The following is a 16,746-nucleotide window of genomic DNA, read 5'->3' as shown; positions in this document are numbered from 1 at the left end:
CCTCCCACATGGTGACTTCAATAGGAGTTTCGCTCTACCTTGTGATTCATTATCAGTGCTTTGGATATTCCACATTAAATATATTACACACTTTTCCTTGTCCCACTAACACATTGGCATTAAGGTACCAGAAAGGCATGTTTGTCTGAGGGAACTGCCATGTAGAACTCCAGAGATAGGAGGGAATGTATGCTCTGTTGGGGTGGGAGGTAAAAGAGCAGGAAGGATGAGGAGTTAAGTTTCACACATGACTAGACCTTGGAGTCTATCAAATGAATGTTTGATAGATACTTGGATATGAGTTGGTAGCTTAAATTTTGAAGCAAAGAAAACCTGGAAAATTAGGAAATACAGTGGTACCTTGGTTCTTGAACTTAATCTGTTCTGGGAGTCCGTTTGACTCCTGAAACTGCTTGAAAACCAAGACGCAGCTTCTGATTGGCTGCAGGAGCTTTCTGCACTCAATTGGAAGCTGCGTTGGGAGCCGCGTTGAGAGCCAGTGTGGTGTAGTGGTTAAGAGCAGTAGACTCGTAATCTGGGGAACCGGGTTCGCGTCTCCGCTCCTCCACATGCAGCTGCTGGGTGACCTTGGGCCAGTCACACTTCTCTGAAGTCTCTCAGCCTCACTCACCTCACAGAGTGTTTGTTGTGGGGGAGGAAGGGAAAGGAGAATGTTAGCCACTTTGAGACTCCTTCAGGTAGTGATAAAGCAGGATATCAAATCCAAACTCTTCTTCTTCTTCTCTTCTTCAATTTGTTCAGGAGCCAAGCTATTCGAGTGACAAGGTACCACTGTATTAGCAATGTCATTTATTGTCTGGGGGAATCTTTTAGAGAAACGCTAGAGGATGCACAATAGGTGGCAGAGGGTCTATGATAACTTAACACCAAGGGAACAAAGGTCAACAGCACAAAACCAATACTGGAAAAATCTCGATCACGCTGCTACATACCTGAGGCCATACAACACTGTACCATCTGGATGAAGGCGAATCATTCGATTCTTAACAGTAACACCGTGCACGAATGATTTCTTGTCGTTTAGGAAGTAAGTATCAGGCACCCATAGTTGATCCGCTACTCGGTTATCAAGCGTAAGGTTGAGAGGAATCCCAGCATAGGCTAGTCTTTTATCTCTCCAGTATTGTTGAAAATACATAGTTAGTGTGTAGTCCTGGTGGAGAGAAGAGAAGAAACTTAAGTCATATATATCATACTTCTGAAATAAATTTTGTACATTTTCTTTGTCTGATACACTTCATTCTAAGCCTAGTGTTCAACATTTGAGTTCTGTTGCATATCACCGTGCGATTCTGTGTAATTGAAATGTCACTGGGTTGTTGCTTTTTTAAAAAGAAAACATGTAGGGAAAGATTCAACTTTTTATTTTCTTCCTCAAATGTGCACCGGTAAATTACTAATTTTTTTGTGTGAGGGCTGCTGCCTTGCGTGGTGTAACATTTGCCTCTATGGGAACACTTTTGGAATTACTTGCATGGAAGGAAGAATGGGAAAGAAGCTACACTAGAATTGGGCATCCATCTGAATTTTTCAGAATCCCAAATCAGACATGAATTTCCCAGGGGATATGATACAATACTGCAAGATGAAAAACTATCTTTGGTGGAGAATGATTGTCACTACTGTTCAGAGAAATAGCAGTTATATTCCGCTCTCAGTGCTCATGAACAATTTCTATTAGTGCATCATCAGAAGGACAATATACCCCCCGGTGTTTTCTGCAATTTCTGATGTAGAGGATAGGAACAAATGCATTCTCTACCAGTTATAGCTTAATTAAAGCTTGGTTTTAGTAGTAATAAAATTGCAAAGTATTTTTATTGGCCTCTAATAAGTAATTTGGAACCAAAAACTAGATTACTAAAACCCACAGGTATATGTGTAGCACCAAAACCACATTATAGTGCAATATTAGTAATTTGATTAAACTAGAAGCAGTCTAAAAGAACTCTGTGTCGCTGGGAAAAAGAATAAATAGCAGGAAAGGCACGCCACAGCTATCTTGTACTCTCCCAAAAGTTCCATCATATTCCCATTTTTGAGAAAGAGGAGAGAAGAGCTTCCTGCTCAGTAACTGAAGATGAAGCTGCTTTCATGCTGACTTCATAAACTAGTAGCCTTCAAAACCATACAACTCCGTGAACAAATAAATGCATAAAATACTGAAACACTTGTGCTTACCTCTCCAAACTTTGCCACACTGTATTTTTCTCACACAATGCTACCCATAAAATATTTGTTTTATCATTGATCGCAGTGTAATAAAATTATATAACAAAGCTGGTGGAGAAAACATGGCTCTCCCATTATAGAAAAATAAAAAATCCTACAACCTCAATAATTTTACAATCAGCATTGTAAAAACTGGAAAGGAACTCCTATCAACTTATTAAAGCAATTTCCAATTTGGAATAAAATTACATTCATTTAGATGAGGAAGTACAGATGGCCCCAATATACTGTTTTTTTATTTAGCAACTGGCTTCACAAAGAAAAGTTCTTACAAGAAATTGGGTGGGAGAAAGAGCAGGGAGTTACAGTGTTAAGTCTATTAAATAAAGTTTGGTTCATGTTTCTATTCTGAAGGTGCCTGTGCATTTATTCATATGTAACAGGATATCTTGTACATAAACATGAGTGGAAACAAGGTTTGTTCTCTTTGGAACAAGGATATTTCATTTCAACTTTCTTGAACTGAATACACCTTTTTAAAGAGGAAATGTTCCCATCAGCTTTTTTATCCCAAGACTTTGAAAGTCTCTGTGTTGCAGGACATGACCATCATAGTTTCCCAGATTATTGCCTTGCTACCTATATAGTGGGCAGGAGGTTCTCTGTGTGTTTGCAGGTCCTTTAAGAAAATAAAGTTTATATCAGTTAAGGGCTTCTTATGAATAGTAACGCGGGTGGTGCTGTGGGTTAAACCACAGAGCCTAGGACTTGCCGATCGGAAGGTCGGCGGTTTGAATCCCTGCAACGGGGTGAGCTCCCGTTGCTCGGTCCCTGCTCCTGCCCACCTAGCAGTTCGAAGGCACATCAAAGTGCAAGTAGATAAATAAAGGGAGATGAGCGCCGCAACCCCAGAGTTGGTCACGACTGGACCTAATGGTCAGGAGTCCCTTTACCCTTTATAGTGGGCAGGAGGCGCTCTCTCTCTCTCTATCTCTCTCTGTGTGTTTGCAGGTCCTTTAAGAAAAGAAAGTTTATAATAGTTAAGGGCTTCTTATGAATAGTAACAGGTCAGTGCTAAATCAATTTCTTATCTCTATTGTGCTTCTTTAAGTAAAGGAACAGGACAGTTAATTTTGACTTCTTTTACCCACCTCAGAGCATATTTTTAGCTAGTGTTGGAAAATGTGTTGGCTCCAAATGAAGGCCAAGTGGCACGCTAACATTTTTGCAGGTCTCTAGCACAATGAAAGCTGCCTCCCAAAGTGCATGCCTTTTGGTGCGAATAAGTATGCCAACAACCTCTTTGGTGAGTATAAGTGTAATGAGAAAGGTTGCCATATCAACCAGTGTTAAGAGATACTGCACGCAATAGAAGGTTGGTTGGCATAGCAACAAAAGGCACAATATCTTCATTTTGGCACGGGGAGAAAAACTAACCACGAAGTGGTTAGGCTTTCAGGCATGGAAAGAGAAAGGACAGAGCAATACCATGAGATTGTTTTTGTTGTGCCACAGTCTCCTGTTGCCCAAATGATATAAAAGCTTGACCACTGAAGGAGCGATTCCTGCAGTTATAAATTGCATCCTGGAATATTGCTTTAGCGAGAAAATGTAAATTGGTCATAAAAAAAATTAAAAAATGCCTACTATTTCTAATCCATAATTTGGCTTATTGGGGCTTCCAGTGCAGTTCTAATGACTGAATAATCTAAAAATAATCCTTTAAATTTCAGCAGGCATTCTAAATAAGTTGTTCTTTATGTTTATTGATTGCTGTGTAAAATGTTTTGTGAAAAGCTATTTGAAACAAATATATAAAAACAATCCATGTTCAAAGGAATGTTCTTAAGGTAGGCTTATAAGTAAGGAATTTTAGAAATTTATTTACTTATAATACAGTTTATATTATTTTAAAAGTAGTTTCTTTTTACAATTTACAAAATTGTAAATTGATGTGAAAATTCCTGAGCAATGGATTTATTTATGGAATAAATACATAGATTTCCCTTCCATAGTTGATGCCAGGCAATGTCAGTGGCCTTCAACTTAGGAAATTAAGGTCATACACCTGGAGCTCAGAAGATATCACACAGAAGACAATACACCAGATCTCATGATCTGAACACATTGTGTACTCAGGAAATCATCTGTTAGGCAAGCAGTCACATAACAAGTAAATGATTTCTATTGATTCCTATGAGGTAATTTCTTATGCAGTTCAGATTCTCTCTCCCCCCCCCCCCCATCATTGCAGCTTTTATTGTTGTAAGTTGTTTTGGATGCCCTTTGCCTGGGGAAGCAGTATAAATATTTTAAAATAAACAAGAAATAAAAAAAGAAGTCTCTTCATTCTCACAACACAATGCTTTACATGTCTACTCAGAAGTCAGTCCCAATGAGTTCAATGGGGCTTCCTCCTAATTGATGCAAGATTGCAGTCCTAGTCTGAGTGCAGCACCCTAGCCACTACCTCTATGAACATAGTGATAGGACACCAACATTTCCTTCCTGATTAAAATGGTCCAAATGAATCTCAAAAGATTCATAGTGCATTCGTATACATGTTTACTCAGATGAAAGATCTACTACGGTTGATGGAGCTTACTTCCAGATAATTGTGCACCTGACCGCAAACTCAGTGACTGAAGGGATATGTCCATTTCCTTTCCTCTTTCTTTCTCTTACACACTGAAGTGTATAGCAAAAGGGGGCATGATACTGTACTGGAAGTGGCAAGCAAAGGATAGCCAATGAAGAGTAGAATGGTCTACTCTCAACTAATCACAGAGCATTTAAAGATGCACCTCTGTCATTTACCCTTTACATGTTTGCTGCAGGAAGCTTTGCGCAAGCAAGATTCCCACATAAAACAGATACACAAAGATATCTCAAAGGTACTCAAATATTGCATTTAAAGACTCTGCATTGCAATGCAACCTAAAAGAGCTGAGATGTGTAGGTGGCATTTTTCAGGATCCAGCCATTCCAGGTTGGAAGCATCAGGAGAAAGACACAACCAGTAGATTGAGACTGTTGACGACAGCTCTTTTTCAAAAAGGACCAGAAAGCTAAATACCCAAGAAAACTACCATTCAAAAGACAAATAACCTTAGGCTCAGCAAAGCACTGAAATTGCTTTATGCAGCACAAAGTTTATTTCCTTTTTAAGCTAACACTCTCGAGGGGATAGATTATTTAGAATCATTGTAACCACTTTAAAGAAAGGAACAAAATGTTCAAAGACGGTTGTGACTGAACCTGAAGTAGCAGTGGCCAGATGAGGGCCTCGCTTTGCTTTAGTAAGAGGAGGCAGGGGGAAAGGATTCCTTGAAGCTGTCATCTCACCTTTGAAGTAAACTCAAACCATATTTTTTTCAAGCTTTCCACTGCCATCCAAATAAACCTCAAAGGAAGACAGACATTTCTCAGCCAATCTTTGAATGCTGCAGTTTCAGGGAAAGAATCCTGTATCAAAATGGTCAAATGGGGCCGCCCTGGCAGTCGACTTAGAAACTTCAAACTGCAGTGGCCAGAACGCTAGCTAGCAGTCCATCTAGATTCATATAACCTCTGTTTTAAAACAGCTGCATTGGTCGCCAATTCATCTCCAGGGCCTTTCAAGGTGCTCACATTCGTGTTTGAAGTCCTAAATGACTTAGGCCCCAAAGAGACTGTCTCCTTCCCTTCATGACCCTGCTGGGTGTTAAGATTAGCAAATAAGGTTCTCTCGGCACTTTCGCAGCCTTTGGACATTGGCAGTTGAAGAGAGTGCCTTGGGACCTCATGGCAAAGAGGGGTTAATAAGTACAGTAGTGCCCCGCAAGACGAATGCCTCGCAAGACAAAAAACTCGCTAGACGAAAGGTTTTTTCGTCCGCGATTTGCCTCGCAAGACGAATTCCCCTATGGGCTTGCTTCGCAAGACGAAAGCCCATAGGGAAATCTCCGGGGACCTCTTTTAAATGCTAGCGGTGGGGAGCAAAGCCTTCCACCCCCTCCGTCCTTCAGAAGAGGTCCAGGAAGGCTGGCGGGGGCCAAAAGGCTTTGCTCCCCAGCGCCAGCATTTTAAAAGCAGTCCGGGATAGCAGGGAAGCGCTTCCTGCTATCCCGGACGGCTTTTGAAGGCAGGAGAGATCCGCGAAGCCTGGGCGCGCTGCGCGCAGGCTTCGGCATGCCGGCAACTCTCCGCCAGCAGCGGCAGAGCTGCCGCTGCTGGCAGAGAGATCCGCGAAGCCTGGGCGCGCTGCACGCAGGCTTCGGCATGCCGGCAACTCTCCGCCAGCAGCGGCAGAGCTGCCGCTGCTGGCAGAGAGATCCGCGAAGCCTGGGCGCGCTGCGCGCAGGCTTCGGCATGCCGGCAACTCTCCGCCAGCAGCGGCAGAGCTGCCGCTGCTGGCAGAGAGATCCGCGAAGCCTGGGCGCGCTGCGCGCAGGCTTCGGCATGCCGGCAACTCTCCGCCAGCAGCGGCAGAGCTGCCGCTGCTGGCAGAAAGATCCGCGAAGCCTGGGCGCGCTGCGCACAGGCTTCGGCATGCCGGCAAGTCTCCGCCAGCAGCTCTTCCGAAGTGGGGAGGGGGGTCGGGAACACCTGGCCCCGCCGCCCCACTTCGGAAAGCTCTTCCGAAGTGGGGAGGGGGGTCGGGGACACCTGGCCCATAGGGAAATCTCCGGGGACCTCTTTTAAATGCTAGCGGTGGGGAGCAAAGCCTTCCCCCCCCTCCGTCCTTCAGAAGAGGTCCAGGAAGGCTGGCGGGGGCCAAAAGGCTTTGCTCCCCAGCGCCAGCATTTTAAAAGCAGTCCGGGATAGCAGGGAAGCGCTTCCTGCTATCCCGGACGGCTTTTGAAGGCAGAAGAGATCCGCGAAGCCTGGGCGCGCTGCGCGCAGGCTTCGGCATGCCGGCAACTCTCCGCCAGCAGCGGCAGAGCTGCCGCTGCTGGCAGAGAGATCCGCGAAGCCTGGGCGCGCTGCGCGCAGGCTTCGGCATGCCGGCAACTCTCCGCCAGCAGCGGCAGAGCTGCCGCTGCTGGCAGAGAGATCCGCGAAGCCTGGGCGCGCTGCGCGCAGGCTTCGGCATGCCGGCAACTCTCCGCCAGCAGCGGCAGAGCTGCCGCTGCTGGCAGAGAGATCCGCGAAGCCTGGGCGCGCTGCGCGCAGGCTTCGGCATGCCGGCAACTCTCCGCCAGCAGCGGCAGAGCTGCCGCTGCTGGCAGAGAGATCCGCGAAGCCTGGGCGCGCTGCGCACAGGCTTCGGCATGCCGGCAAGTCTCCGCCAGCAGCTCTTCCAAAGTGGGGAGGGGGGTCGGGAACACCTGGCCCCGCCGCCCCACTTCGGAAAGCTCTTCCGAAGTGGGGAGGGGGTCGGGGACACCTGGCCCCGCCGCCCCACTTCGGAAAGCTCTTCCGAAGTGGGGAGGGGGGTCGGGGACACCTGGCCCCGCCGCCCCACTTCGGAAAGCTCTTCCGAAGTGGGGAGGGGGGTCGGGAACACCTGGCCCCGCCCCCCACTTCGGAAAGCTGTTCCGAAGTGGGGCGGGGGGGCGGGGACACCTGGCCCCGCCGCCCCACTTCGGAAAGCTCTTCCGAAGTGGGGAGGGGGGATCGGGGACACCTGGCCCCGCCGCCCCACTTCGGAAAGCTCTTCCGAAGTGGGGAGGGGGGTCGGGGACACCTGGCCCCGCCGCCCCACTTCGGAAAGCTCTTCCGAAGTGGGGAGGGGGGTCGGGGACACCTGGCCCCGCTGCCCCACTTCGGAAAGCTCTTCCGAAGTGGGGAGGGGGGTCGGGGACACCTGGCCCCGCCGCCCCACTTCGGAAAGCTGTTCCGAAGTGGGGCGGGGGGCGGGAACACCTTCTGAAGGCGGGCAGGGGGCGAAAGTCTTTGTCCCCCCCGCCTGCCTTCCCAGGGGCTTTTAAATCGCCCCGGACAGCGGAGAAGTCCTCCGCTGTCCGGAGCGATTTTAAAATGCCGCCCGCCAGCATTTTAAGATAGCCCCGCACAGCGGAGAAGTCCTCCGCTGTCCCAGGGTTTTTTAAAATGCTGGGGGTGGGAAGAAAATCCCTTGTCCCCCCCCCCAGCCTTCAGAAGAGGTCCGGGGACAGACTGTCCCCGGACCTGGTCTGAAGGTGGTTTCCCTAGGAACGCATTCATTGATTTTCAATGCATTCCTATGGGAAACCGTGCATCGCAAGACGAAAAAACCGCAAGACGAAGAGAATTGCGGAACGAATTAATTTCGTCTTGCGAGGCACCACTGTATTATTAATAATAATCCTGCTGCAATCCTATGTGAAGAGTTTCAGGTTGCAGAGCGCCCCCCATAGGAGCCAAGTGGTGCCATCTCCACCTCTACATACCACCACTGCACTGAATGAACCATTGCAACAAATTTCCCACAAGCAGGGGTGCTTTTCACACCACACATAGGACAACTGGCCAGCTTGGTCAACCTCAATTCCCTGCTGTGAAGTTTGGGAGCTGGGCTGTACCTGGGGTCTTGGGAGAGATAGACTGCTAAATCATCTCTCTGTCTCTCTATAAACTCATGATTGCAGTCTAGGAGCATAATCCAAGTTTGCACCTAATTTTTAATTATAGAAGGCTCAAGAATGTGGAAATTTCAGCTGAAACTCTTGCTGTTTTCATTTTTATCATAACAGCATATTAAATGTTTTGTAAGTAATTATATACATCTTTTAAAAAAGAAAGAGTACAACTGTACTAGTGAATAACATGTAATTCATTGAACACTGAGGAATACTTATATGCCTTATTCCGAATTGATGCTGAGTATATAAACAATGTAATTTGTTTAACATCTGCTTGTGGTAAATGTTAACAGATGTTCCTAATTATTATCTTTCGGTGCCTATGTATGCAGAATATGAACACACATATGATAAATTAGACTTGCATGAAACGAATGCGAAATGAGTTAACACACAAACAGTATACAGCTAATTAAAATGCCCATGCTTACATTTGAAAGCTAGATTAACAAACCATAACAAATGCCGCTATTTTAATCATACAAACGAGGCAGATGCTTTCATTTGCTGGGGAATTAGACCACCCAAAACACAATTTGATATATTTGTTGTATTTTAAAACCTTGCCCTCTTCTCCATCCATCCATCGCAATTTAGTGTTGCCAATCCTCTTCGATGGTGGCTTTTGTGACATGGTGGCTTTTCGTTCAAAAGAACGTTAGATGGCAAATTACATGTAGTTACCATAGATGTAGTGTGTGCTACACCTAATAATAATAATAATAATAATAATTTTTTATTTATACCCCGCCCTCCCCAGCCAAGGCCGGGCTCAGAGCGGCTTACAAGCAATAATAAAAACAAGATGAGTGATTACAACTTAAAAACAAAAATAAAATACAACATTAAAATAATGGAACATTAAAATATTAAAATGAAGCCTCATTGCAGGAGAAGGAAAAGAAAAAAGAAAAAAAGGGGGGGGAGGGAATCAAATTGGCTCCAATCCAAAGGCCAGGCGGAACAACTCTGTCTTACAGGCCCTGCGGAAAGAAATCAGATCCTGCAGGGCCCTGGTCTCATGAGACAGAGCGTTCCACCATTGTGAGTGTTGATAGGTGGGTACACATGAAAAGGGATTGAGATTGGGCTCAATTTCAGTTCCTTCCATTTGTACCACCACACTTCTCTCCTTCTTCCTCTTTAGCCATGCCCAAATCCCAGTACAACACTGTATGCAGAATGGAAGGCTGGGGAATTCCTCTTGCACTGGTATCTTCCCATTTATCTACTCCCTAAAGTTTGTCCTTTTAGTTATTATTGTTCTGGGCAGCTGTGCCTGGAGTCAAATTGACTATGCCAGTATTAGGTTTTAATTTACATTTCATGAAGCATTCCCCGCCTCCCTACTCCCAGGCCACAAGGAGTGGGGAAAGAGACGCTGTTTTGATCCACATAAATACATTTAGGATCAAGGCTTAAATGCTGAAGTTTTGTGTGAGTCAGTCAAGCCTTTACATTATTTGAAGGCTTTACTCTCATAAGCACTTTATTCCTATGCTGCGAGATTTTTAGACTCTAATAGTTCACACTGTGTGCCAAGCAACTTTTAAGGTTTTTCCCCTCCCCCTTTGAAAGAAAAAATGGTGAGACATCTCGTTTAAGATTCTGGTGTGGGGAGGAAGATTTCTATCGCATTTCGAGTTCCGTTTGCTATGCTGTTCACATTTAAAAATCTAGCCCAAGCACCGTATCTTTTTCTGACTAAGACTCCAGTTGTCAAGCCACTTCCTTTGGTCTCCTGTCAGTGAAGCACTGAAACTGACAGCAGTGCTCCAGAACCGCTCTGGCCTTAGTTGCTACAGCTTCAACATAAACAATGTCATGCAATCTGGCTCCACAGCACAAGCTGCTTACTTTGGACTCATCCAAGCAACTGGCATGAATCTGAGTTAAGCATCTGCTATGTTCTAAACATCCAGCCCATCCTCTTGGATTTCTTCCTTTTGATTTCTCTATCCATGGATAAAGACACAGAGTAGAAAAATACTGACCAAATAGCTGCATATTTGTCTAAATGACAGCAAGTTTGTTATTTGTTGTTGTTTAGTCGTTTAGTTGTGTCCGACTCTTTGTGACCCCATGGACCAGAGCACGCCAGGCACTCCTGTCTTCCACTGCCTCCCGCAGCTTGGTCAAATTCATGTTGGTGGCTTTGAGAACACTGTCCAACCATCTCGTCCTCTGTCGTCCCCTTCTCCTTGTGCCCTCAATCTTTCCCAACATCAGGGTCTTTTCCAGGGAGTCTTCTCTTCTCATGAGGTGGCCAAAGTATTGGAGCCTCAGCTTCACAATCTGCCCTTCCAGAGACCACTCAGGGCTGATTTCCTTCAGAATGGATAGGTTTGATCTTCTTGCAGTCCATGGGACTCTTAAGAGTCTCCTCCAGCACCATAATTCAAAAGCATCAATTCTTTGGTGATCAGCCTTCTTTATGGTCCAGCTCTCACTTCCATACATCACTACTGGGAAAACCATAGCTTTAACTATACGGACCTTTGTCGGCAAGGTGATGTCTCTGCTTTTTAAGATGCTGTCTGGGTTTGTCATTGCTTTTCTCCCAAGAAGCAGGCGTCTTTTAATTTCGTGACTGCTGTCACCATCTGCAGTGATCATGGAGCCCAAGAAAGTAAAATCTCTTGCTGCCTCCATTTCTTCCCCTTCTATTTGCCAGGAGGTGATGGGACCAGTGGCCATGATCTTAGTTTTGTTTTTATGTTGAGCTTCAGACCATATTTTGTGCTCTCCTCTTTCACCCTCATTAAGAGGTTCAGCAAGTTTATAGGCGTGCTTATATGCAGGTGTATGGTATACCGGTATGACTAAGTGACTGCCAAATTTAAATTTCAGAAAATATTGAAACATGAACTATAATATAGCATAGCATATTAATCTTATAAACAAATGCTATCCCCCTCATCACTTATTCTTATTCTAAATAAGGGATGGGAACTTGTGGGCCTTAGGGTGCATAGCTAACAGTCAGGGATGACGGGTTTTACCTTGCATGGGCAAGTGAATGAAGTAGTATTAAGACTTTCAAGTTTTATCATTGTTTGTGGCAGATACAATATTGGCAATATAAAGAATGGGAAAATGGGGAGTGTATAGAATTCAAGACTTCATTGTCAGGGAACTGCCATCAGTGTCCGAGGGAGAGAGCAAGCTCCGAAGGGATCCCAGAGAGCGTCCCGGGAGTGGGAGAGGCAGCCCACCTTCTGGGGAAGGGAATCAGCGTAGCTCCAGTGGAGAAGGGGGGCAGATGGGGGAATCGGCAAGGCGGTCCCATGACTCCTTGCCGGGGACCAGCGGGGAGAGGAAGAATCCTCCGCTGCCTACGCCCTCCTTGCGCAGAAGGCTTCCGCGCAGGGAGAGTAGGAGGAGACTGGGCGTCAAAGAGCTTCTTTGCTGGAAGAAGTTTAAGAAACGCCCACTGACGGATTCTGCCAGTGATTGAGACAGCCACGGGTGAGTGGCTGCTCAGACAGGAAAGGTTCACTCAGGCAACCCAGCCCAGTGTTGGGAGCTTACGCATGAGCAACCCCTAGAACCATTACATTCATATACAAAGCAATAACAAAAGAAAGGCTAAAGGGAAGGCAAAAAGATCTGCACCCTAATTGGCTTCAACTTTTCCAGTGCTGCTCCTTTGCAAAACCATGTAGGAGAAAGAGGGGAAGGATTTCGTTCCCTCGCAATATTTGAATCAAGGTGTGTTGAACTCCATTGTGATATGAAAGACATGGTTTCATTGATTTATAGTATGCTTGTAGAACACTATATGGGGAATGTAAAGGGCCTATGTTCAGTATGGGAGACAGATATAGGCAAAGAAACTGAATGGGATGGCACATGGAGGACACCACCCTTAAGAACTATCTCATCTCACCTTCAAGAAGCTTATCCGAAGGTGTATTGGACTCTGGTGCATCTAGCACAAATCCCTACACATACACACCCTTTGCTGGAGGGGCTATGGGAACGTATTTTCATGCTTAGTGGGAATGCAAAATTATTTACGGTATATATTTTGGACCAGGGTCTTTTATATTATCTCAAAGATGGTTAAATAACCTCTCTTGCCAAACCCAGCCTTAGCCCTGCTTTACTAAACCCAGATTCCAACCCTACTACCCAGCATAAAGATTTAATTATTTTCCTACTGGTAGCCACACATCTAGTGATGATAGTGTATTACCGGAAATCCCAGGTGGAGTTAACTCTTGAGACATGGTTCAATAATATTTGGGACATAGCTGGTTCAGAATGACTAACTGGCCTTAGGAGAGTTTCAAGTGGAAAATACATTTGCTGAAACCTGGTGTCCCTTCTTTTCATATGTAAAGGGAAAAGAAAGTAAAGCTCTTCCAACAACCTCACAAACCTGTTTGTGGAGGACCTATACAGACTGCCAATGTTTTAAGACTATGCAGAATGACACCATTATCTTAAGGCTATGTTCTTTTCTTTGTTGCAACTGTATTGTATAATATTAAAATCTATTTTTAATATATTTAGAAAGAAAGAAAAATAAGAATCTGGATTTGCATGAGGCTCCCACATGTCATGTTATTTTTTCTAGAAGAGCAATATTCCAAACATTATACAACCAAGAAGAAACATGGAGGTCAGAAAAGGTTTTCTATTTTTGTACAACTGAGAGGCATGCGGCCAATAATTTTAAAAAATCAGTAAAGGAGAACTAGTTGTGTGAATTGAATTGGTTCCTTATTAATCTTAAGAGACTTCTTCAAAAAAATTTGACTATCCTGACAACATCTCTTCTTTTGAATGTTTCCTTGATTTCATTCATCATCTCACGATCTCCCTGAACATTTTGATCAGGGGGACAATAGGACATCCCTAGGACAAAATAACACTTGGGGGCCAATATCATCACCCACAATGATTCTGTGGGGAAGTCTGCCCTTTTGGGATTTCTAGCTTGTTGGACTCAGTGCTCTCTTTGACCTGCAGAGTGACACTGTTAAAGCTAAAAGTTTAATGTGCATAAAATGTTTGTACATGCTGAGGTTAAAACATCTGTGGAGGTTAGCATTTGGAAAACAGAGGTTTACATTAAGCGAGAGGTTCTACTTTAGGTGAAAGCAAAAGGCTGGCGTTTTTCCATTTCACAGGCTTAGGCTACCTGATGACTCATCTCCAGAAACCCAGATGCACATCTTTCACAGCAAGAGAGGAAACTTGAAAAGTCAGTGATGGCCAGCAGCAGCAGTGGCAGATGAAGCTAAGCTCTGCAATGATGAACAAGCTTAGGATCTCTCTCTGGGACCAGAGAGAGGAAAGTTTACTGCACTGCATAAAGGACTGAACCGCACTGCCTGCGACTTGAGAGCAATATGTTAACTTTGTTTCTTTGTAACACTTATCCTTTGTAGTTAGTATATAAGACTGTTCGGCAGTAAAGCTTTGAAACTCCTTCTTGGGGATGGAAAGCTTATTTATTTCTACACAAGGTCCAGATCAGGGATTCCGCTGAACAACTCTTAACAGATACCACTTCTGCCCTTCCTATAGAGTTTTTATCCAGGGAAAATTGTGTCCCATTGGGTATCTCCATCCCACCAGATTTTCTTTGTGCCCGCTATAGGACAATGCCATCCTCTAAGACAGTGTTTCCCAAACGTTTTTGGGCAACGGCACACCTGTTTACCGGAAAAAAATCTCGCGGCACACCACCATTAAAGCCCCGCCCCGTGACGTCAGCGCGCAGCGTCACGCCGGGAGGGACGCACAAAAGTGAACGTTTTTTCCCTTCCCCTTGCCGGGGTGGGAGGAGGCAGCAGAGCGAGGGACTGAGGGACGGCGGCAGCTGAGGCGGCGGCGGCTGTTGTGGTGGTGGCGGCGATAGCAGGCGGAGGAGGAGCCGTCGCCGGGAGTTGCTGCTGCTGCTGTTGCTGCTGCTGCCCGGACATGCCGGCCTCCTCCTCCTCCGCTGTCTCGCGCTCCTCCCTTTTGCGCGCGCTGCCCCGCCGCTCGGCACCACCACCGCGGAGCCGCCCCCGGCTCGACGCGGATCCTCGCCGCCGCCGCCTCTCGCCGCCCGACTCGCCCGCCTCCCTCCCACGGCACACCAGCCGGTGTCTCACGGCACACTAGTGTGCCGCGGAACACTGGTTGGGAAACACTGCTCTAAGACCCAAGTGCTCCAATTCACCCACCAGGCTCAGAGGTTTCTAGCATTAACATATAAACGCTTGCCTACAGTCTCTCTCCTCCAATGGTCCTTGTATTTTTTTGTACTTGTATACCTGTATAGCATTGCAGCAGTAGGATAATTGCTTAGGGTGCTTTTCTAAAGTTGAGATGTGTGCTTGGGATATGGGGAAGCTGGCAACCGCCAACTAACTGAACAGGAAAAATTAAATTAAAAAGGTTCATGAATTGGCTATACAATCCTGCATGTGGTGATGGTGGAAGCTGAAGTGATGTCACTTATTACTTGCTATGGTAGTAGGCAAGAGTACCTGGGTGGGTGTGGAATAGGCTGCTGCCTGAGTGCTGGAAAAATGTCATTGCCCTGAAGCTGATGTACTAGCAGTCGGAGAGACGGTTAGAACGCCCACAGTAATTGAGTAGGAATGACACAAATACTGCACAATAAAAACAATAACATAGACAGACTCTTATAGCCAAAGCCTTTTCAGTGTCAGCTCCAGTTAACTGCGGGGTTTACTATGCATTATGCATGTCTGCACAGTTTTTATTCCATTCATTTTAAAAGGACATTTAATAACACAGAAAATAAACCAGCCAAGTTTCTGAAACTTTTGTTTATTCCATAGGCTTTTAAATAGAATTTAAGAAATGACCAATTTTAGTCAGATTGTTCCCACGTTATTATTTTTTATAGTAAGACAAAATCTGCTAAGAAGCAAGTGTATTCTTGCTGGAGAACACAATTAAAATCAAGAGGGCTTGCAAACAGTATGTTTATGCTGCTGTTTTGTTGCACTTGTTACATTCTCCAGCAGCTGGCATTCACTTATATTAATATCATGTTTTAGACTTTCTGATTCACATCTTGTATATCATACACAAAACATTCATTTCTTCTTTGCTGAAGCCTTGTTTAAATTACTGTTACTTGTGGTTCGAGGACCCGATCCCCGCATAGTGGAATGAAAACACACGGACACGTGATATAAAGTTAATGGGCAAGAAAAGGCCACAATGATTATAGCAAGTGAAAAGGTATTGGTTTAGGCATTGGATTATGTCAGTTGACTCCACCCACTCGGAGAGGGGTGAGCCTGAAAGGGGGGTTTATTCACCAGTAGGTGGAGCTTGTTGATGCTAATCCAACTATAAGCTCTCCCCTGATGTCACCGAGGGTCGTGCCATGGCCCCCCGCCACGCAGGCATCGGACAGAATACACGACCGCCAGATTCCTTTAATGGAATACCCAAAAATTGAAGGTGTAAGCGATGGCAACACCTAGCCCTTCCACACACCACAAAACTTTATTCCAATGCCTAACCTACCCACCAATACCACGAAAGTTGTGACGATTGCTACGAGGTAGGCGAAAAAACCACAAAGCCTAATGCCAAATGGAAAAATTCCTACCAGGCCCCCCGGACAACCAGGGCGACCAACCTAAGGTCCATAGCAAGGCCAAAAAGAAAACTGAGACCCTGAGCTCTAAGGGAGTGGAGGGTGGGTGACTCGCGATGGGACAACAAAGAATGAGGCCGCATGGCTGGCACAGCAGCGATTCAGGCTGCCTTCCACGCCCCCTCAAAGGCACCTGGTTGGGTGCCTGCCCGTGGGCGTGGTGCCAGCCAGGTGAGTGGGAGGCAGGGGGCGGGTGCCTGCCCGTGGGCGTGGTGCCAGCCAGGTGAGTGGGAGGCAGGGGGCTAACGCCCCCTGCTTGAGGTGGAGATTGGCTCCCACCCACAACCACTCCCCTCTTTTGCAGGAAGAGAGTCTTTAAGCATCAACAGTAATAATCTCTTTTGAATTCAGCAAAGTTTTACATGGAGT

The 16,746-nt window shown here is 45.8% G+C and overlaps 1 protein-coding gene across 2 annotated transcripts in view; it reads right to left on the bottom strand.

The window, feature by feature from the left end:
- Positions 1-16,746, bottom strand: part of GABRB3 (gamma-aminobutyric acid type A receptor subunit beta3) — a 94,775-nt gene that overhangs the window by 19,540 nt on the left and 58,489 nt on the right. Inside the window, exons 1-2 of one of the 2 annotated variants that reach the window (XM_082220124.1) lie at positions 3,345-3,516; positions 954-1,174 (exon numbers count right to left, since the gene is read on the bottom strand). In XM_082220124.1, the coding sequence (XP_082076250.1) occupies positions 954-1,159 (206 nt within the window). In that variant the 5' untranslated portion in view covers positions 1,160-1,174; positions 3,345-3,516. Of the gene's footprint in view, positions 1-953; positions 1,175-3,344; positions 3,517-16,746 lie in introns of those variants that run through there. The other variant, XM_082220123.1, reaches the window with a different exon arrangement.

Source organism: Podarcis vaucheri, assembly GCF_965113315.1.
Source record: "Podarcis vaucheri genome assembly, chromosome: 4".
NCBI classification, from domain to species: domain Eukaryota; kingdom Metazoa; phylum Chordata; class Lepidosauria; order Squamata; family Lacertidae; genus Podarcis; species Podarcis vaucheri.
The sequence above is the reverse complement of the archived record's forward strand: the minus strand, read 5'-3'. Positions and strand labels throughout refer to the sequence as shown.